The following is a 22,275-nucleotide window of genomic DNA, read 5'->3' on the forward strand; positions in this document are numbered from 1 at the left end:
AGTTGCTCTTATCCCCTATGTAAAAACAAAACCAAACCTTCTTTTTGCAGCAGATGGAGACCATTACAGAAAAGCCACAACTGCTCAAACTACAGAGAACAGGTGACCACTGGTACCCAGCCTCAATACATCTACAACTCAACTCTTACATCTGAGGCTCAGAGGCCATCTCAGAAGAGGGGCGCAGAAAGAAGAGCCAAAGGACCAGGATGTCTGCTTTGAGACGGAAGGTCAGAGAGGCTGAACTCATGAAGTCTCAACAATATGGTTGCTTAATCACGACCTGAAACATGCTACCAGCTGACACACCAGCATGGACAGGAGGAAGCTCATGAGGCTCCAACCCTGAAAAGAGCTACAGGAAATCAACAGTTGCCAAGAGAGGGAGAATCCATCATCTCCAGAGATGTGCTCCCTGATAGGTTGTCTAATCCCAACAGAAATGAATTCAGTGGGGGGGGTGTGTGTGTGTAACAATAATAATTAAAAAAATAAGAGGCCGGGAATTTTAGGAGGCTGAAGGGAGGAGAGGAGATAAATTATGTAATTATAGTATTCACATATTAAATTCTCAAAATAAATAAATAAAGAAAGAAGACACAAGAGTGTCTGGGTCTTCCTGGAGCTTCTCTATCTGAAAAATAAATACTGCTATTGAACTGTAAGAGACGCATTACGTGTAAGAGGGCAAAACTGCCTGACCTATACCAGGCTACTAAAATATTAACTGCCAGAGATGATGTTACTATTGTTGGCTCCAATAATTAACACGTTCTAATAGAGTATTGCATTAGTGGAGTTCTATTGCTGTGATAAAACACAATGACCAAGAGTCGCTTGAAGAGGAAAGGGTTTATTGGCTTACACACCCTGCCTCATGGTCTACCAACCGAAGTCAAGGCAGGAACTAGAGCACAGCAGGAAGTTGGAGACAGGAACTAGAGCAGAAGCCATGGGGGAGTGCTGCTTGCTCTGTTCTTTTTCAGCTGTTCCCCAGGACAACCTGCACAGGCACTGCCCAGTGGCCTGGGCCCATCCACATCAACCATCAATTAAGAAAGTTCCCAACAGGCCAGACCATCTTATGGAGGCATGTTCTCAACGGAGGTTCCCTGTTCTCAGATGACCTTAGCTTGTTTCAAGTTGACCACAAACAAACAAGTAATAACCACCAAGCAAAACTAACCAACCAACTAGGACAGTGTGTGTCTGAAAATGATTACATCATTCATTCCAAAGCCTTAGTGCATGCCTATAATTCCAAGTAAAGATGGAGGGTTATATCCAGTGATACATGGAGATGTAGGCTAGCCTGGGCTACAGAAGATCCTGCGGCATAAGAAGACAAACAATAAAAATCCCAAGGGTACTTTTTATATGGTGTTCTGCTTATAAACATCTCACCCCTGAGGGAAACAAGTTTGTAAAATCCTAATTACGAGGGTGTCCTATAACACTGGGAACAGGTTTTCATGTGCATGTGTGCTCATGTCTTAAAATGGCCTCAGCTTTTCTTAAAAAGCCTGTTAGACACAGATTTGTTAGCACAGATCATGCTGCTGCTGAGAATGGGATGCTTGGAAATGACACTACAAAAACAAAACAAAAAAATAAAAACAATTACGGACCCAGTCTTCAACCACAGTTTTGAAATGAGCTAAAGGAGAGCAATGGAAAAGGTCAAGGCAAACACAGCGAGATAACTGTGAAAAGGACTAAATCACCTATGCTCAAATCCAGGCCCTATAACTTACTAGGTGTGTGACCTTGGGGACCTCTATTTCCCCAGCTGCCGTGTGGGGAATGACAGCACTGCCTGTCCCACAGCTACCAAGAGGTCTAACCTGCAGCAGCACAAGGACTGTCATATAACAAACTGCCAGCATCTATTACTGTTGTGACAGTGGTGGTAGTTGGCATCATTAAAAGAAGAGACAATGGCGTCAAGAGGCCATCGGTCACTTCTGCTCTGACATGCTCTTTCAAAGGGTCATCCGTAGTTACGATGTGCTCACCGGCATAAACAGGATGCTCAATTCTAATAGTCCAACATAAACAGGAGCCTCCTGATCTCCAGAGTCCAGGGAGGTTCACGAAAGAGGTGTCTAGGTCTATAGGACAAGATGTGCTTGCTCTGCCCCTAAGGTTCATTTAAATGCCACTGGGAATAACAGGGAAAGACAGAGGCCAGAAGACTGAGCTGAGGGCCTTCTTAAACTCGAAACAAGTGGAGAGTTCCCTTTTCTCTGCTTCACTCTCCAGGCAGCTTGGTGCTAAATTATCTTTGTTTTTCTTAGTGATTAAAAAAAAGCTGTATACGCTCAGCACACAGTTACTATCACCTTACTACAGCACTGTTTAGTACCCCAGAGGAGTCAGAATACATTTTAGCATTTCCATAACTACCGACTTAGGACCAGCCACATGCCTCTTTCCCCAGTGGAAGTATCCAATTTTCACCATCTCGAGAAACCAGCAGTTTCATGTAATAAACTGCATATCTGTGCACTCCTGCATAAAGTGGGATTAAAGTTAATTTAAGGATGAGGGAGCCAGGTGATTTAGGGATTCTGAAGTTGGCTTAGGTAACAAGTTGAGGCTGATTTCACTGATGAGGGAAACAAGATAGACATAGAATATTATTCTAGGCGTGGACATTCAGCTTCTGTGTACTGTCTAATCAGGCTGCACACCCGGAATGTGTACACACACACACACACACACACACACACACACACACACACACACGAGAGCCACTGTTGGAGGTCAGAACAGCACAGAATAGCAGAGCTACGATTTGCAGTAAAAGAAAAAAGAGGCCAGAGACAGAAGAAGGCAGGGATGAGATCAACAGGTAAGGAAGGCTCCCAGGTTCCAGCTCACCTTTCACCAGCCAAGTGGACGTGGCAGCTGAAACTGAGGCTTTTGCGTTGCCCACCCCTAAGCCCTGCAATACTGCCTGGGTCGCTAGGGAGCCGGAGAGGCTGGAAGCAAAGGCCTAGAGAGAAAAGAAGTGGAGTGAGGATGGGTCCCAAGAGCAAGGAGCCTACTGAGCTATATCAGCTCTCACTGGTTCTGTGGGACCCGGAAGACTGTCAGAACTCTGCAGTGCACCCTGCCTTTCAGTGTGCAAATGCAGATTACAGGGGCCTATTCCCTTGGTCCCCAGTCATACGCCCTCCAACCCCCATGGCAATAGGCCGGCCGGACCTGCACGGAATCCCACAGTTGGTACTGCAGGTAATCCGGACTGACGCTGTCTGGGAAGCCCTGAGGCAGCAGCACTGATCTGAGGCCCGAAAGAGTGGTCAGTGCTGCCCAGGGCCCCCTGCCTCCACCCTCATGCTGCCCGGGTTTCGTTATCGAGGCCCGGGAGAACCAGCCCCAGCGCTGAGCCCTGTCCCACTGCAGGCTCCCATCGGCAGCAGCGCTGCAGCTGCGTGGGGCTCCGGAGCCGAATTGCTCGGTGCATAGCGGCGCCCGCAGGCTCGCAGTGTCAGCCATCCCCGCGAAGCTCAGCGAGTCGGTCCAACGCGGCAAAAAGCTAGACAAACTACGTACATTTCCTGTTTGGCTACGGTGGCCGCAGAGGGGCAATAATCTTTTACTATCCTGGAAATGAGATTACTGTGTCCCCTGCCTTCCTGGGACACAACCCAGGACTGCACCTGGCCTATCTATAGTTCTTTGGACTTGAGGAGCAATACAGGGATTATGAATTCCAATAATCAGAAGAGGGAAAGATGACTTCTTGGGAAAATAGTTGTGATCGAAACTCCACTCAGATCTCAAACTTTTAGTTGTGTAACTGAAGAGTATCCCTTTCCGGGGTCGCAGTGGCTCTTTTGACTGTGAGGCCAAGGACAATACGGTTTTTGAAAATTTTCAAATTAACTTGTGACTTAATGTGCTTCATTATGGCATTCTCATGCATATTTTGTTCCTGATGTTCCCCTTTACCACCTGCCTCTCCCTGTTCTCTTGCTTGACTCCTACTATGTAGACATCCACTCACCCACCCCACCCAACCCCCCTCTCCTCCACGCTGCCACATGTCTATCTTCCTACTCTCCTAAAGATCCCTTCTTCTCTTCTCGCAATTACATTTCTAACATCATGACCTATACCCTCCACCAACCTCCATACACAAACACACATAAAATTCCAATTCTAGGAGTTGCATATGAGAGAAAACACGGGACATTTGTTCTTCTGAAACAGTCTTTTCCTGCAAATGTTATGGCTTCGTTCATTTTTCTTTAGGGTTGAATAAAATGTCACTGTAATTCCACATTTTGTGACCCATTTGTCTCCTGACGGAGATCCAGACTGATTCCGTTTCTTAGCTGTTCTGAATACTGCAGCAGTAGACACACGTGCACAGGTATCTCTGTGGTAGGACATGGAGTCCTCTGGTAGTAGAGCTGTAATCATATGGTAGTTCTAATATTTTTCTTTTGATTTTTCAGAGCAGCCACAGCAGTTCACATTCTCTCCAGCAGCGTAAAGAGCTCTTTGGCAACGTTTGTTGTTATTGTTACTGGGGAAACCGAGGTTCCCATGGGAACTTCTTAGGCTCTTTAATAAAGGGATTTTAGAGGCTTACTAGTTAAATGCTCCCAATTCTTCCAAGACATCAGTGGCGGGGTCCCAGCACTCATGTCTGGTAGTTCAAACCTCCTGTAACTCCAACTTCCGGGGATCAGACACCCTCTTTCTGGCCTCTTCAGGCAAACACATGGATGTGTACCTACACACACACACACACACACACACACACACACACACACACACACACACACAATTTTTTTAATAAAAGAATTTAGAAAAGGAATAAACAGGAATCTTGAAGACAGTTATTAGTTTAAGAGGGAAACAGTACAGGTTGGGTGGAAATCCTGGCAATTACCAGGGGGAGAGAAGGAGGAAAATCATGCCTTTTAAATTAGGCACAGGGTGGAAGTAGACAGCCTGTTAAGGAAGGGTAAAAGCTCTACCAAGAATGGAAGTGGGCTAGAACGAAGGAAGGAGCCCAAACCCATCCAGTCAATCACTGTGTGGTTGTTCAGAGGTCACATAATGACCTCTCCAAATACGTAACACAAATGGCCCCCTGACATCCGTTCCCACCCCTTGAGAGCATGCCCTCCACAATGGTCTCTCTGGCCACTGCTCACTCTCATCCCTGTCACTATGCACTAAACTCTATTCTCTACACTACACCGTGTGTGTCTCACCTGAATTCATTTACTAGAGAACACAAGGGCGGGAGCACGGAAGGGAAACCAGGTCGAGATGCAGTAAGGAGATCATCTTTGCCTTCATTGTGTCTCTGTGTCCTTGGCCACCTTAATCCTTGGTTCAGACCATCTCTGCCCAACTCTGCACGAAGATATCTTAATTATTATTTTTTTTTTTTTTGGAGCCGGGGACCGAACCCAGGGCCACTGAGCTAAATCCCCAACCCTGATATATTAATTATTAAAAAAAAAAACTATTTCGGCTAGAACAAGGTTGATTTGACTTAACCTTGCTTAGCTCTCTTCCCTTCCAAGGCCAAAGACATCAAAACTAAGAGGAACTAAACCAAACAGGGCCACTGGAATGGCCAGGAAAACACCAGTCTTTAGGAGGTTGTTTTTAAAATGTCTTCAGCTGTCAGCTCCTTGTGTGTGTCTCTGCCCTCCTCTCTTTAGAGCCTTTCCTAGCACCTGCCAGTTTTTGTTGGCATTGGCCACTTTGTTTCCTTGGCTTTCTGGCTTTCCAAGCAAGCTCTTTTCTTCACCCCAGTACTGGTCCCCAAGTGGTTGGCCTTTTCAAGTAGTAAGGAGACAGCTTGGTTCACTAACACCCTGAGAAGTACTTCTCTGCCCTTCAGCTCTCCCCAAATTAGGATGTTATCTCAACGGTGTCAGAAGACAGCATAAGCAAGGGAGGTTCTTGAGTTTCTTCTCCTGGGAGAGCTCTGTGGAGTTAGAGTCCACACCAAAGGGTCTCTCTCCCTTTAAGCTTACCCCCTTTTTCTTTGGCCCCATTCTACTTCCCAACAAGTTTAAGGAACTGGCCCTAAGGTAGAAATTTACCAAAAGCACCTTCTTTTTTCTTTAAATTAGAAATGAAACATGGTTGTTCCTTAGCCTGGAATTCTTGACCGCATTCTTGGCACTCTGCCCCTACCCCATTTGATTCCAGTTAACAGCTTCATTCTGTAAACTTCCTGATTCCAGAGGACGGCTGGCTCCATCACAAACTTTGACTAGGAGTCCCCTTCCAACCCAAGCCACACAGAGTCTGTCTAAGGCTGAGATAAACTAGCACTTTTCTGAAAATTTGTATTTCCAGGAAGAATGTAAAATTCCAAGCCAGTTTCTGTGAATGAATTCACCCAGGAAACTTACTTGAAGTGTAGGTTTGTAACTGTGAGATCTTGGTAAAGTTAATTGTTTCTCTGGCATTCAGTTTTCTATCTGATAAATGGAAACAATACTACTATACCAGAGAGAGTTCAGGTGAGAGCTAAACAGATCTTACATGTAGCAGCCTAAGTCAGATTTGGCAAATGATAGATACTATTGTTATGATAATACTATTTTATATATTTATTTATGTGTGTTAGAAAGACACACACACACACAGAGAGAGAGAGAGAGAGAGAGAGAGAGATGCATACATACCATGGTGTACATATGGATGTCAAAGGATAGCATATGTGGGGCCTAGAAATTGAATTCAGGTCATCAATGTTGTCAGCAATTACCACTGAGCCATCCTTCCAGCCTAGCATATAACTATTTTATTTGCGCATTATTTGGAGACAGTGGCAAGTATTCAAAGATTCCTTTGCTCCACTGGAGTGAGGACATAATTTCATTGAAAAAGCTCCATTATGAATGTATCCTCCACCTTCTGAAAGGATGTTTTTATAATGATAAATACTTAATACACTCTTGGAGAAGTGTCTGGCATGCAAGAATACATGGATCGTAAACTTCTTTTATGAGAACAAGGTCTTATTTGGATACAGTCTGGGACTGGCCTTTGACTTGAGTCTCCTTCCTTTGCCTCCTTAATGTGAGCTCGTAACCTGGCTTCTAAACTGTTATTAATATAGCAGCCATGGATTGGAGAAACAACGCCATTACATTTTGTACGGTGCAAAATCGCCTAATGTTGGCTTTTTTTTTTTTTTAGAATTTTGAGACTGGTTATAGGGTTGTCAGAGAAACAGCAAGCACTTTCCTGGTTTGTTTCTTGCATTTTCTATCTTCGTTTATCTATTTTTTCCCCCATGGTTCTCTCTATCTTTCTAACTCCAGGGAAGCCTCACCACCCACCTTCTCCACCCTGGGAGGACATATCTCACTCCCTCAGGACCTCAAGGCAGGGCGTTGCCTTCTTACGCTAACTCCTGACTCTGCCTCCATCTAGCTTAGTGCAGAGGACACACAAACCCTGAAGAGTGTGTGTGAAGCAGGTTCAGCACCGTGGGACTTGAAGGTGAGCCCGAGTTGGTGAAAGTGTAACTTCAGAGCAGGGCAGGACTTGACAGGTTTAGGGAAAGGGGTGCCCTCTTGGATATGAGGGATGTCTAACAGGGACGATGGGGGTCGTATGGCGTGCTGAAAGAGCGGAGGGTATTCAGGAGTGAGGGAAAAGGATAACGCTCACCTTTCTTTCCCTGGCAGATGGCCCCTTTTCAGAGCAATAAGGATCTGATCTCTACAGGAATAAAGGAGTTTAATGTTCTGCTGGATCAGCAGGTAAGCCTGTGCACTTTATTTCAAGGACAGAGATGGAGAGTATGTGTTGGGAGGGCAGAGAAGGCTCATTTGAAACCGTAAGGGCAATGGTGGCATCGATCCAAGAAACGGGGAATGCAAATCCATATCAAAGAGGATGTGAGCATCCATGAGACCATCCTGGCGCTCTGTATCTCTGAGTGCATCCTCTCTTGCCGACTCTCTCCCTTCTCCCCTCCCCTCCCCCAGGTCTTTGATGACCCTCTCATGCCTGAAGAAGACATGAAAACTGTGGTTAATGACTGGGTGAACTTGTACATCAACTATTACAAGAAGCACGTGCTTGGGGAGCAGCAGGAGCAAGACGGAGCTCTGAAAGAGCTTCAGCAAGAGCTGAGTACTTTGGGCAGCCAGTTTCTAGCCAAATACAGGATCATTCTGAAGTCCAAAGAGACCCCTAGCAGTAAACCGCCTTCCTCATAGCCTAAAGGCTCAGGGCACCCATCATGCCTTAGAACCCCAAACTCTTGGCTCTGTGTTTTCTTCAGACCATTCTCCCATGATGTCGTTGTATTTTGACATGCCAATAAAGACTGATACTAATTTGTTGACTCCTGGCTCTTTTCTCCTCCATCCCTGGATATGGGAGCATTTGATCCCTTTTCCTTAATTAAGCACCTTTTAAAATTTATTTTGGAGATTTAGTGCAGTACAAGAAAGGTTGGCAGCTTTGTGGGAAAAAAAAACTGGATAATGCTAGAATAAGATGTATGTTCAGCCAGTCCTTCCTCTAAAGAGGAAGTTCTAGGGTGAGGAAGGTAGAAGGAAAAAGACAGCAAATAGATGTCCTCGAGCTCTTGACTTTTTTGCTCAACAAGAAGCCACTTGCTATATACGACAAGCACATCACAGTGAGTACAAAACTGCCTGCTTTCCGTTGTAATCATGCACACACACACACACACACACACACACACACACACACACACACACACACACAGAGCGAGCGAGCAAGAAAGAGAGAGAGAGAGAGAGAGATGATAGCATGATAGCATTCTCTGAAAGCAATTCCAAATGCTGTCACTGCATCCTGATACCGACTCAGACTAAACTCAACCAGCAAGCCAGCAGAGCACCAAAGGATTCACATTTGCTCTGACTTTTAAAAGGTAAGAGGTAAGAGGGCAGCTTCTAGGCCAAGCAGGGCGCCTCCTTCCCAAGTCCTTGTCATTGTTCTCTGAGCGTGCTAGGAATGCATCGCCAGCCTTCAGAATGTGAAGCCCACTCCTTCTCTGCTTCCTCTGCTGAAATCTGGAAGCTGTGAACTGTCAAACGCTCTGCAGTTTCCTCTGTGGCTCTGACAGAACTTCCCTCTCTGGAATGGTCAGGACAGGATGAGCAAGGGCTGACTGGGGTGCTAGGGAGGTTGATAAAAACCTGTCAAAGAAACTTGAAGTGGAGGCTCCCACCTGTTCAAAGGAGGAAGGAAAGGGGAATGGGAGAATTGTGAAATGGGGTGACCGGGAGGAGGGAAGCAGTGAGCAGGATGTAAAGTGAATAAGTAAAAAAAATTTTTTTAATTTAAAAACAAAACAAGGTTGGGGATTTAGCTCAGGGGTAGAGCGCTTGCCTAGCAAGCACAAGGCCCTGGGTTCGGTCCCCAGCTCCAAAAAAAAAAAAAAAAAAAAAAGAAAAAAAAATCAATCAATACAACTTTCGGGGTTGGGGATTTGGCTCAGTGGTAGAGCGCTTGCCTAGGAAGCACAAGGCCCTGGGTTTGGTCCCCTGCCCCAGGGGGGGGGGGAAAAAGAAAGTGGTTCTTCAGATCTTGGGGGATTTCTTCTCCCTGGCCCTGCTGCACTAGGCTTCTCAGAGCACATACTCCCGCCCCCACCCCCACAGAGTAGAGCTTGCTTTGATTTGGCTGTAATTTGTGGTCAGTGGGATTAACAGTATTAGTTATACATATCGATGAGATTCACCTTTCCTGGCCTGCATTCAGTTTCTAACAGGAAAAAGAGAAGCAAGGAACAGAATAGAATTTCCTAGCATAATGGACGTCAGGGAACACATAGTTGTAGAAATAACAGAGTGCAGTGCTTCAGATGCCAATAAACAATAACGAATATCACGTTTTAAGTGTTTCTCCTTTGTCTCATGGCTTCGCATCCTTGTGACCAGTCCTCCAATGCTCCTGCTGACTCTGAGAGCAGCTTAGTCATTAATAATAACAATAATAATAATAATAGCCCAAATCAGCCAGTTCCTTTTCTTAGCTATAAGAACAATTCCATGCGTTTTACAATTCTGAGCACGGGAAAAGTAAACACCCATCGGACAGTGTGTCAGGCTGTATGTATTCTATTACCCTTTTATTAAATAATACATTCCAGTTTTTCTATTAAAAAGTACAGATGGGGGGTTGGGGATTTAGCTCAGTGGTAGAGTGCTTGCCTAGGAAGCGCAAGGCCCTGAGTTCGGTCCCCAGCTCCGAAAAAAAGAACAAAAAAAAAAAAAAAAAGTACAGATGGATCCACTTGGAATTTTGTATCACAATCAAAGGCAGATAAATAAACTCAAATGTGAGACAACCTATGTATGTCCACCTTGTCTTCTGTACTTACCAACAGTGGGGAGTTGGATATTATTTTATTTTCTTAGCCAGCACATTTTCCAGAGTGTAAACAACAGAGACCTGAAGGGTTTTCTATCAGCCAGTTTTCCAACAGTAAAGACATTAACTTTCCTTCCCAACCACCCCTAGGCATTGCAAAGGAAAGAGAGGCAGAGAAGCCTGCTGGAACAAACACAGCCAGGCATCAAGAAGAATTAAAAAATAAAAAGGAATAATGCATAAAGTAACTACCCTAACTCAACAAAATAAAAAAGATACAAATACTTAAAGGCTTTGAAAAGGGTTTTGAAACACTGCAAGGACTCTAAAAAAAATAATAGCAAACCAGGGAAAAGAAATACACCAAAAAAAAAAAAAAAAAAAAGGAAAGAAAAAAATAAAGAAAAAAAAGTGTGATGTTTAGGAACTCAAGTCTCTAAAAAAATGAAAAGTAATAAAAACTCTTATTTGTACATTGCCCTTCCCTTGGTTTCAGTACCACCCCAAGGTCATTTTCTGTCTACAAAGTTACTAAACACAGTCCTGCAGGGAACCGCTCAGTAGGGTCCTCTGTGTGTCTCCACCAGATGCTGTGGGATAATTGATAACTGATGCTTCCAGTTCCCTTTCTCTAATAAAACAGATTTAATTATATTGTTACAGAAATAACACGCCACCTCAAGGAGAAATGCCTCCACACAGTTAGAAACGAAGGAAAACTCTTTACGGAAGCACCTGGTGCATTGGGGCCAATGCCCAGATAAGAGTCAACTTCCAAAAGAGGATTTCATTAGCTCATATATGTCTTAGGCTTATGCGTTCCACATATGCTGTCACCCTTAAATCTCTTTTGAGTCTGGCCCCAGGTTACACTCTCAACAATTTAAACAGAGACAGGAGACTGCAAGTCTGGCCACTTAGACAAATGGAAGATTTACACAGCAAAGGTATTCTGTGTTGCCAGAATTATTTTAGGTACTAGTGTTATTTTCCGATGGTTGCTACCCAGGTTCATCTTCCCCACTTGGCAGAGCTATGCTCTTCTAGATAAGAACACAGGGGACTTAACCGCAAATGAAGACTATTGATGCTTGTGGCCTCCCTGCTACCCCAATGAACTGCCCATCAGGGGGTGTGAGTCTTTGGTATGGGAATAGAACCTAATAGTGGACAATCCAGGTGAATAAACTTTTACATCCCAGGACCCTAAATTTCCCTTATCTCTAACAGGCCTGGTTACTTACCCTTGGGGTGTTCTGGAGGCAGAGCCCCTTCAGCTAAATTCCACTTGTGTGACTTAAGCAAATCAAATAAAGGTGTCCTTTATAACATCAGTTTTTATTGTTTTGAGTTTCTTCAGCATCAAGCTTAGGTTCTAAAAGTTGGTAAGGTGGGAAATCCAAGGGAATGATACTGATTGCTACATTGTTCTCCTGAAGGCAGGTTAAGCACACAGTTTGAGTACACAGTAGCCGGGCAGGCTTAGGGGACTTCCCGGTGTATTATTAACTCTGGCTGTGAGGTCTTACAAAAGCTTTTGTCTGTTGAAATGTAAGCACTGTTTCCAGAGTAAGACATTATCACAGCTACGGAACAACAGAAGCATCCACACTGATTTTCAAACTCAACCATTGCCCCTTCCTGAAGAAATTCCATGCCCACCTGTCCTTTGATTTTACCACGTGATTTAATTTGATTACATTTTATCTGGAAGCCAGCAAGCCCTACTGATTGTCCTACCATTTTTACCTCAGGTCTGCTGACACAGTCTCACTGCCTGGCCCAGGACTTCCCCCGAGTGCCTCCATGAAAGCAGTGAGCATCTCAAAAGTATTTTAAATTATTTATTATTGTTGCCATTTATTACTAATAATCAGCTTTTGGCTCTCTAACCTTTATTTTTTATTTATTTATTTTTTATTGGAGCAGGAAGAAAAGGAGACAGGCCTGACAGGATCTCTCTTGCCCTCTTCCTAACGTAGCCAGGTTGGATGAATCCTTTCCTACCTCTCACCTACCACCCCTCGGCCCCTTCCTACTTCCTGCCCTGTCCAGCCCCTGCAGTCCCTGTTTCTTTTAGTTTTGCACGCTTATGTATTGGTGCACTATGCATTCATTTCTCTGAGTGAGGGGCTCCCTCTGTATTCCTGCTAGTCACCAGCCAGCCATCCCAAATCTAATTAGTAGCTGTTGCCTCAGATGAACACGAGGTGGCAAACGCTCCCCTTAACTTGGGAAGGAAGGTGCGGGAGCACAGCTAGCCGTTTACGTCACCAAATCTCTTTCCTTTTTGTTTTTCTTCCTTTTTGGATTCCCAACATTTTCTTTACACTGTATACTTTCTGGGATTTTTCTGCCAGCATGGTCCACAGAGGGATACCTTGTCTCAAAAAAAAAAAAAAAAAGACAATAATGGTAAAATTTAAACCATCACAATAGATGATATTTAATAATGTCACTGACCTTGAAGGAAAGGGATGTTCCCATCATGGTTGGTTTGTTTGCATCCTGGAAGAGGCCCGCCTGTATGCTGTCCTGGGTTTGTTCCCATACATACCTACACGTACTTATATAGTTACTATTTACTTATAGGAAAGGGACAATGACAGAGAGAGAGAGAGAGAGAGAGAGAGAGAGAGAGAGAGAGAGAGAGACTTTATCCACCAGGCCATCTTTCCTGCTGGAAACTGTTATTTTTTTAATAACACTTAGAAAATGGTTTAAATGTATCAATTTTGCTTTTATTGAATGTTTCTCAAGAATACAAGTAATCTGCCATTTTGGGATCTGTAGATGAAGTCTGTCATTATTGTCCTGTCCTTAATGCTGGTGTCTGGACCTCCATGGCATTGCTTAGATCCTCACTGCTACCACCAAGAAATTCCTAGTTTGTGGGTTCCAAGGAGTGGGGGATTGACCAATATTTCAAAATAGATTATGATTTAAAGATCCCATAAATGCATTAAATTTAATTTAGTTTTTATTTATTTATTTATTTTTAAGACAGAGTCTCACCAAGTCTCAAGGGCCTTGAGGTCACAAGATGCATTTGCCTCTGCTTCTGCCTCCCCAGTGCTGGGATAAAGGCTGGAGTCACTATACCTGGGATTCATGTGCTTTTAAATGTGGGAAAACCCTTTAAAGAAATAAACACACACACACACACACACACACACACACACACACACACACACACACTCCTGATCCCCCATTACCACCCACCCTGTTCTCTAAAAAGAGGATGCTAGAAACTGGGGCATCCTAGAGAGACTGGGCCCCCTCTGGAAAGCCTTGAAGCTTTTCCCCACATTTTTCCAAGTACCCTCTGTTACAGGCAGGTCTAAAGGTTGTGGCTTGAGAGGATGTCAGGGCCTCAGCGTTTCCATCCACCTAACCACAGATCCATGGAGCTAGAGAGCTTCTGTTCTTGTTTTTAAAGAGGCTCTGTGTGACCCAGTATCCTAGGTAGGTGCTGTCAGAGTTGTGCTCTGGGCAGAAAGGATGATAGAGAATGCTGGAGGATAGGCCACCTAACCTGGGATCCTGGAGCTTGTTTCTTCCTTTTCTCCGAGTACCTTTAGTGCAGAGCAGACCTTAATGCTCTGGGCCTCTCTCCTGCCTGCCTCCCTCTCTGGTAAGCCCTGGATACTTTTCTTCTCTCTGATTTCTCTCTTCTCTGGAAAACCCCAAGGTCTAAGCAGGAGAAGGTGCTAGATAGAGGGTGGGGAGCAGGCCGCCTGTCCCCTCTGTGGGGAACTTCCCCTTCTCCAAGTGCCCTCAGTAGCAGGCGGTCCTCAGGACCGTGGAAGGAAGGAGATGCTGTGGACCTGGTGTCCTATGTGGGCTGGCCCCCCTTTAAGGAGTTCTGAGTTTTCTTTTTGTTCTCCAAGTGCCCTCACTATGGGGCAGGCCTCTGTCAATTTCTCCATCTGTCAGTTTCTGGCCTGGATCCCTGGGCAGTTAGAATACTCTTTAGACAGTCTTTTCTCACACTGCTATCATTTAGGGATTGTCTGTCACTGAAGTTTCAATGTCTTGGGTTTCAGATTTAGGTCTTCCATCCATTTAGAGCCCCCTCCCCACCATGTTGTCCTTGACCATGGGTCTGGGTAATATGTCAGTAGTGGTGAGAGGCCCAAGTCAGTCAGACAGCTATGGCTAGGATTGAGTTGTGAAGGCAAGGCCGTGGGTCTTGTTCTTGCCTCTTTTGGTTGACGTATTAGCAAATGTCAGGCTGACCTGGAAAGACAGAGGGAAAAGGCTTGCTGTGTGTTTGAACATGAATATTCAGACAGTTACACTTACCGCTGAATAAATTCATTCCTCCACTTAACATGACTTGCTGATGTCGGCTCCTTCCTGCCTGGCCCTCACTCCCAGACACTTGACATTTTCTTTAAGCCACATTCCTCCAAGTCACCCTGCAGGGGCCACAGACTGGCCCTGAATTCAAGAAGCGACCTTTAAAACTAAAGGATCCATCTAGTACTGAGAAGTAAGAAGTCATTGAAGAGAGTTTGGTGGGTGAATACAGGAAGCAAACAAAACAAACTTGAAATGCTCCGGTGGTTTGTGGGTACTGAAGCCAGGAGGGCAGACCAGTGAGATACATGGCTCAAAGCAAGATTTCAGGGTCAACCAGAGGTGTCCCCACCCCCGTCATGTGTGTCCGTGGGTGTATGTGTGTGTGTGTGTGTGTGTATGTGTGTGTGTGTGGTGTGTGTGTGTGGTATGTGTGTATATGTGTATGTGGTGTGTGGGGGTGTATGTGTGTATGGTGTGTGTATATGTGTGTCTGTATGGTATATGTGTGTGTGCGAATATAAGTGTATGTGGTATGTTTGCATATATGTATATGTGTGCATTGTGTGTGTATATGTGTGTCTGTATGGTATATGTGTGTGCGAGAATATAAGTGTATGTGGTATGTGTGCATATATGTATATGTGTGCATTGTGTGTGTATATGTGTGTCTGTATGGTATATGTGTGTGTGAGAATATAAGTGTATGTGGTATGTGTGCATATATGTATATGTGTGCATTGTGTGTGTATATGTGTGTCTGTATGGTATATGTGTGTGTGAGAATATAAGTGTATGTGGTATGTGTGCATATATGTATATGTGTGCATTGTATATAAATGTATATGTGTGTGGTATATATGTGTGTGGACTGTTGTGTGTAAGAGTGTATGTGGTGTGTGTGTGTGTGTGTGTGTGTGTGTGCGTGTGTGTGTGTACAGTGCATATGTAGTGCACACATACCTGTGTATACAGCTTCTCAGGTGCTCCAGCTGGAGAGAGAGAGAAAAGGCTTCTGTCCTCTTGAGCTTCAGGAGCTCAAGAAGGAACAGAGGGTGGGACCCTGCATGAAAGCCATCAGCTGCACGGCTATGGCTATGACACTTCAGAGAGGCTCCACTCCAAAGCTGCACCACACAGCAACTCTGGCCTCCAGCTTGGCTGTTGTTGGACTTTGCAGGAAGCATCTGCAATTGTTCACTTTGCTCCTGTCACACTGAGAGCTTCAGCTCGCACTTTCTCCCATCATCCAGCCCATCCCCATGTCTATGCCCCTTCCCCATGAGGTCATCCATTGCTAAAGGAGTCCCGAATGTTGCACTTGGCTTTTGCAGATAAGGATAAATGTATCCTCCATTGGAGGCTGGAAGACGGTTGCTGGTTCTTTTGTCCCTTCCTGACCAGGTAGTAAGAGGCTTTCTTTCCTGGGATCTTCTGTACAGCTGGAAGATCCTGACAGCTTGTGTCAGAATCACGTGTTTACTGTGCCTGTGTTTATATCAGCCGTGTTTCTATACTGACAGCAAACACCATATGGACGGGAGGAAAGCCTGTTAGATGAATTCTTAAGGAGTCACAATATCAGACATGAAATCTCACAATTGCTCTGGGAAATAGGGGTTTATCTTGCTTCAGTCAAATAAATACTATGTTCTCTTCCATACCTGAATAAAACTGTCTGATTCATAGTAATTTGGTCTGGTTCTAGTAATTTGCTACTTGGTTGGAGAGAGAGGTAAAGGTTTGTTTTCCTTCCCTGTGAGGCAGGGGGTGGGTGGATGGGGGACAGTGATCAGAGGGCTTTGTGGAGAGCCTTGTGCTAACAGATGCAGGCTACAGACCCACTGTGAACCACAGTGGCCAGGGTCCATCCTGTGGTTATAATCATACACATCTTGCATGCCATTTCATAACTATCAGTTGGGATCATGTCTGCTTGCCTACGTGCACCCCTGCTACCCCTTCCAACCGAGAAGCCCCCTCCCCGCCCCCTTGGAACCTGACGTACACCAAGCTAATACTTGATGGAATGGCTACTTATGAGCTGTCTGTGCCTAGAGATGTGGAGCCTGTACCCACACAGAAGGGCAGAGTTAAGACAAGAATCTAGTGCTAGTGGTCAGGTAGGGGAGGGCTTAGCATGAGACTCATCCCTGTCCATCAAAGCATTCACTAAAGAGAAAGCCATGTTTGTGAGTGGCTTCTACACATCAGACTTAAAATCTGGGAGTTCCTACTAAAATGGCCCCTGCCTTTCAGCCATTTCCCCATGAAAGGATCAAAGAACATCTCTGCCTTGCAGTTCCTGTCAGAGATAGATGCCCAGGTCTCAGACTGGCCTTTAACTGACAGGAAGAAAAGATATCTTCTCAGCCCTAAGTCCTCAGCACCCTACAGTAAGCATGAGTTCCAGAAGTCCTTTTCAGGAAGGTAAGTGAGCGTTCCAGTCCTCTATCCAAGAAGCTCTAGCTGCAGCCTCAGGGCTACAGTCACAACCCCCGATCTGAGTCACTAAGTCGGGGCATGGGCCACTCCTCAAATCTACTGCTGTGGCCGGGAAACAGGCTTCCAATTTGGTTATGACTGAATCAAGTGCCCATGCTTGCCCTTACTGTTGTGACGGGAAGACCAAAGGGTTTAATTGGCTGGGGCTGAGTCATTTGCCCATTCTTGAACTTGTCACTGGGACTAGAAGACAGGTGACTCTGATTGGCTGGGGCTGAGTCACAAGCCATCCACCCCGAGACCTCAGGAGGCACCATTGTCTCAGACCCAGAAGGTTTGATGGTGGTTTGTTCAGGTTTGGGCAGAGAATGTTCTCTAGAAGAAGAGAAGGAACAGACCCAAAGGACTTACATCTGGGCTAAAAACAGGTCCCTTCTCCCAGCCTTGTTTGTGGACAGTTGTTCCTGCTTCTCCATTAACTGCCAAAGACACAGTCCTTCCTTTTTACCAAGTTGCTTCTGTCAGCCTCAGGGCAGATGCAGAATGAAGACCAGATATCCACGCTGAGGAACATGGAGGGTAGCATGCTTCAGTTTGATTCTCAAGCATCCCCTGGCCAGTGAAAGCCCAGAGAAGTTTGAGAAAGACTTAGTCCCAGTCCCAAAGGAGTGCTTCATTTTTTTTTTCAGAGGAGGGACTGTGGTCATATAAAGGGCATCCTCCCTCTTCTTCTTTTTTTTTCTCTCTTTTTTTTTTTCCGGAGCTGGGGACCGAACCCAGGGCCTTGCGCTTGCTAGGTAAGCGCTCTACCACTGAGTTAAATCCCCAACCCCCATCCTCCCTCTTCTTATGTCAACTTGACACAAGCTAGAGTCGTCTGAAAGGAGGGACCTTCATTAAGAAAATGCCTCCATAAGATCAGGCTGTAGGCAGAGCTGTAGGGCACTTTCTTAATTAGTGATTGATATGGGTGGGAGGGCCCAGCCCATTGTGTGTGGTGCTGCGCTGGTAGTTCTGGGTACTATAAGAAAGCAAGCTGAACAAACCATGAGGAGCAAATCAGTAAGTTCGCACTCCTCCCCGGTCTCAGCATCACCTTTTGCCTCTTGGTGCCTGCCCAGTTTCAGGTCTTGCTTTGGTGTCCCATCATGGATTGTGATTCAGGATACCTAAGCAAAATAAACCCAATTCCTCCCTAAGCTGCTTTGATCTCTGGGTTTCTTCACAGTCTGGTAACCTAAGACAGACAGCTGTTTGAAGAAACAAAACAGCTCATGACTTGTACTCCATCTCCTTGGCCTTGGGGTTGTTCACCTTGTTTCCTCTTCAGACTCCTCTTGACCTGAAGGCTGGTGGCTTTTTGTCTCTACCTGTTGAGCTGGAAAATGCTCGGTTTTCTTAGTTTGAAGCAGCTGAGCGGTGTGTTTGCTTCCCTTGGGAGAAGAGGAAAAGGATAAGATGGAGGAGAAAAAAACCCCACAAGACACAACTATTTATTCATTTTAAATCAATTATAAGCAATTTAGAACTTTCCCCATACCTCCCTAAGCAGAGAGAATGAGTTTCCTTACCAAGCAGCTTTTCAGAAGTGGTGTGGCCTTCAGGCAACCTTCCATAGCTGGCCCAGGTCCTACATCCGGTGTCGATGGATACATCTAGAAAACACTCCCACATTTCAGTCTTAGGAAACATTGCAGAAGAGGGAGTGAAGAGCAGGGGATGTGTTATAAGATCATGTCTCCTAGGGATGTCAGGAAGTATACTCATAAATTTCACAAACATGACTTCCCAGGCATGAGCTGATCAAAGGCGACACCAACAGACGTGCCAAAGTGGGTGGGGAAAGACCAGGAGGCCTCAGCCCCACACAAAGAACAGCAGGCAACTACGGAAGGCTGAGGGCAAAAGACATGGTCTTCTCCAGAGAAGGACACAATCCGTTATCCAATACCAAATGGCCCCCTTGAAAACACGCATACAAGCAGCACTGTACAGACAGAGCAGGTTATACTTAGGAATATACTTGATACTCATTCAAGAACAATCAAAAGAGGCCATGATTTGAAAGAGAACAAGGAGTAGTAGAGGGCTGGTTTGGAGGGAGGAGAGGGAAGGGAGAGACTGGAAAATGAAAAAGAAAAGAATGGCCGGGTGGCTCCCTGGTGATTATGTCAGGACAATGGAGCACCCAGTGAAAGCAGCGGAAAGAGGCAGGGGTTATTTGGGGTCACAGTGTGAGGGTAGAATCCATCACAGCAGGGAAGTCTTGGTGACAGAAAACCCAGGCAACTGGTCACATCGCATCCAGTGAGAAAAGTGGCAAGTGGTCAGCCAGGTCATCTTCTTCTCAAAAACAAACGCCATCCATCCATCCATCCATCCATCCATCCATCCATCCATCCATCCATCCATCCCCACCTCCTTTTCCCTCCCTCCTTCCTTCCATAAGGAGACAGTTGTCTGAGTCCAACCATCTCAGGGACAGCTTCCCCATCTTGCTGGCAGAGTTAAACTAAGTTCATGTTTCCAGGCCCAGGAACCAATTCCTACCCTGATTGGTGGAGAAATGTAACAATAACGTGCCACAGATGTTTGTGGTTTGCAAGCTTAGATATGCTGTGAGATTCTGACTCATTGCAGTTCAACTCCCGAGTCTGTTCTGCGGCTCTGATTGGTCAGTAGAGACCTGATTACAAATAATATTTTGTCACCTGCATTGACCTTGTGTTTAAGTTATGTTGGATTTAAGTGGACTCCATAATACTTCCTCCCTCCCCCTTCCTCCTTCCCCCCTTCCTTCCTTCCTTCCTTCCTCCCTTCCTCCCTTCCTTCCTTCCTTCCTCTTTCTTTCTGTTTCTTTTCCTTCTTTAGAGTTTTGTGGATGGATGGGTGCTTTGCCTCCATGCATGTCTGAGACCCATGTGCATGCCTGGTCCATTTGGAGGCCAGAAGAGGGCATCAGATCCTCTGAGACTCAAGTCACAGATAGTTATTAGCTGCCATGTGGGACCTGAGGCTCAGACCCAGGTCCTCTGGAAGAACAGCAGCGTTCTTAACCTCTGAGCCATCTCTCCATCCTGGTTTTCTTCTTTTTATAGGAGACCTGTATGTGAAGATATCCAGGAGAGATGGGCATCATGGAGAAGGCTTAGGCTTGGGACTGGAAAACCAAGAGTTGTCACCATTCAGCTGAGACATAAAGCCTTAGGTTAGGAAAAGCTCTCTCACTCAACAGGGAGATGCGGCTCTGTCAATGACTAGGACCAAAGACCAAGTGCAGGACCAGAGCTGCTCTCCATGTGGAAAAGATGAGCGGCTGCGGCTGTGAGACCTGTCTGGGGAGATGCAGAGCAGGGTCAGACTGAGCCCAAGATCTGCTGGGGTTGTCCAGCCCTGTGCTCTGTTGGGTGCCTCTAATCCACCCGCGAAGGGGGTGGGGAAACCTCAGTGGATGCCCATGTGAAGGAGGCCAACAAGGAGAGTTGAGCCATCCTTCCCTTCTTGGTGGGCTAGTACCAAAAGCTGTTGATTGAAAAGGAAACGAGAGCAGGCCAATACTCTACATAGGCCTAGACAGAGCTGCCATTTGGAGGAACCAAACTGTCCCATCAGTATTTGTACTTGGGAATTGTGGTGTCCTGATCATCACCACCTGACAGCATGACCAGCCTCTGGACCCTCTTTTAAACATGAAGTCTTTGCTGAGTTTTCCAGGGCCAGTGTAACTTCTCATTTGAAATCATTTGTTTTCTTTCATCATATCGGGATGGGAAGAGCGAGGAAATGCCCATGTCCCTGGCACTGCAGATAGTTACCATCCAGGGAGCTTAGAGGCCCAGTGAGTGCCCTTCTCTGCATTCCCACCTCTCTGCTGAATTTCCACCAGGCAGCACTTATTAAAAATGACCGATATTCACAGGGTTGTTCAGAGACCCAGGCTGGGCTCCTCTCTGCAACCTCACTGTCTGCGTTTCTCAGGTCAAGCATAGACCGGCTGTTTTCAAATGGGCCTCAGTGGTCTGGGGTAAAGGTTTGTGTATTACTCACCAGACAAAGGGGTTAGCTCAGCCCCACCCCGTGCTTTGTAGGGTTTCCACAGTCCTCTCAGAGAAGGGGAGAGTCTGTGGGCTAAATCTGATCTCTGTAAGACAAATATGATTTGGCCATCTGGCCAGGGAATGGGATAGGCTCAAGCTATTGTGAATCCCAGAGACCAAGGGAATCTTGCCCTGGGAATCCTCAAGATGCTTCTCATTAAGTCTTCTCTCTGTGGACCTTAATCCCTAGCCTGTCATGTGTGTGGAGCCCTCCTGTCCCCCCATTTGAACCAGACCTTATTTTTTCTAGCCTCTTTTCTAGAAAAGAGGTGAGGAAGAGTTGATGGATATTGAACCACATTTGCTTGGTGTGTATTTATCATATGCCTCCTCTGAGGGGGACCGTGTTCTGGAGTTGGTGTCTGCACAGTGAACAGAAGAGGCCAGCGTTCACCACATGGGAGCTTATCTTTCTAGATAAAGGAAAGATCAAAAGTTAGCAAATAAGAAAATGTCCAAAGGACGTAATCAGCTCGACCTGTGAGGTCAGGGAGCCACTGAGTGTCATGGTTGCCTCAAAGCATTGGGAATCTATGTGTTCGGTCCAAGTCCTGAGGGCCAGGCAAGCACTCTTTTATATGCCTGATTATCTGGGATTTTGTTGTAAAATAATCACTTCTGTCTTACCAGAGTACTCAGCAATCTGCCTCTTTGTGTCTATTACTAATCTGATCTCCCTCAGGAATTATATTTTTTGTCTTAGAGTAGGACCAGCATATCGTGTAGCCTAGGCTGGCCTCTAACGTACTATGTAGCCAAGGATGACCATGAGTTTCTGATCTTCCTACCTCTTATCTCCCAAGTGCTGGGATTACAGATGTGCACCACGTAGCCTGGTTCATGTGGCGCCGACTTTGTGCATGCTAACCAAGTACTCCACCTAACCTGACCACAACCACAGCCTGAGGCTCATACTTGACAGACCTGCAGGATAATTGGCCAAGCCAAACCCAGGGCTCATGGTCATCCGGAAAGAGTGCCTCCTTTAAAATGGGTTCATCTAGTGGCCATATATCCTGTCTCCTAGCTGTCCCACTAATATCACTCTCCTAGAACATGTGTGTTCCAAAGGATGCCA

The 22,275-nt window shown here is 45.7% G+C and overlaps 2 protein-coding genes and 1 long non-coding RNA gene across 14 annotated transcripts in view; 1 reads left to right on the forward strand and 2 right to left on the reverse strand.

Annotated features, from left to right (window-relative positions):
* Positions 1-4,518, reverse strand: part of Rusf1 (RUS family member 1) — a 29,412-nt gene extending 24,894 nt beyond the window's left edge. For 4 of the 9 annotated variants that reach the window (XR_010054650.1, XR_005488850.2, XR_005488849.2 and 1 more), the window contains exons 1-2: positions 3,211-3,567; positions 2,884-2,998 (exon numbers count right to left, since the gene is read on the reverse strand). Coding sequence is in view for 3 of the 9 variants with exons in the window: in XM_039083016.2 (XP_038938944.1) it covers positions 2,884-2,998; positions 3,211-3,504 (409 nt within the window). In the remaining 6 variants the exon portion in view is untranslated. 9 annotated transcript variants of the gene reach the window in all.
* On the forward strand, positions 2,705-8,342 carry Ahsp (alpha hemoglobin stabilizing protein). 3 transcript variants are annotated; one of them, XM_039107525.2, is made up of 4 exons: positions 2,705-2,854; positions 7,317-7,497; positions 7,686-7,760; positions 7,989-8,342. In XM_039107525.2, the coding sequence occupies exons 3-4, from the start codon at positions 7,686-7,688 to the stop codon at positions 8,220-8,222; spliced, it is 309 nt and encodes a 102-aa protein (XP_038963453.1). In that variant the 5' UTR covers positions 2,705-2,854; positions 7,317-7,497; the 3' UTR covers positions 8,223-8,342. The 3 variants fall into 3 exon arrangements, with proteins under 3 accessions (XP_038963453.1, XP_063142376.1, NP_001099769.1); XM_063286306.1 differs by having other exon boundaries at positions 2,709-2,854; positions 7,429-7,497; NM_001106299.1 differs by lacking the exon at positions 2,705-2,854 and having other exon boundaries at positions 7,369-7,497; positions 7,989-8,341.
* A 4,969-nt stretch (positions 8,343-13,311) lies between these two features.
* Positions 13,312-19,644, reverse strand: LOC120099940 (uncharacterized). 2 transcript variants are annotated; one of them, XR_005499482.2, is made up of 4 exons: positions 19,519-19,644; positions 18,672-18,755; positions 17,512-18,533; positions 13,312-14,592 (listed from the first exon to the last, which is right to left on the reverse strand). It is a non-coding gene; the product is annotated as an uncharacterized LOC120099940 (long non-coding RNA). The 2 variants fall into 2 exon arrangements; XR_010063158.1 differs by lacking the exon at positions 19,519-19,644 and having other exon boundaries at positions 18,672-19,507.
* Between the last annotated feature and the right edge of the window lie 2,631 nt (positions 19,645-22,275).

Source organism: Rattus norvegicus, chromosome 1 (assembly GCF_036323735.1).
Source record: "Rattus norvegicus strain BN/NHsdMcwi chromosome 1, GRCr8, whole genome shotgun sequence".
NCBI lineage: Eukaryota > Metazoa > Chordata > Mammalia > Rodentia > Muridae > Rattus > Rattus norvegicus.

Excerpts from the sequence above, each read along its gene's own strand:
- Ahsp (XM_039107525.2), top strand. The coding sequence starts at position 7,686 with ATGGCCCCTTTTCAGAGCAATAAGGATCTGATCTCTACAGGAATAAAG. Across the intron at positions 7,761-7,988 it reads ATGTTCTGCTGGATCAGCAG|GTCTTTGATGACCCTCTCAT; the intron begins GTAAGCCTGTGC and ends CCCCTCCCCCAG.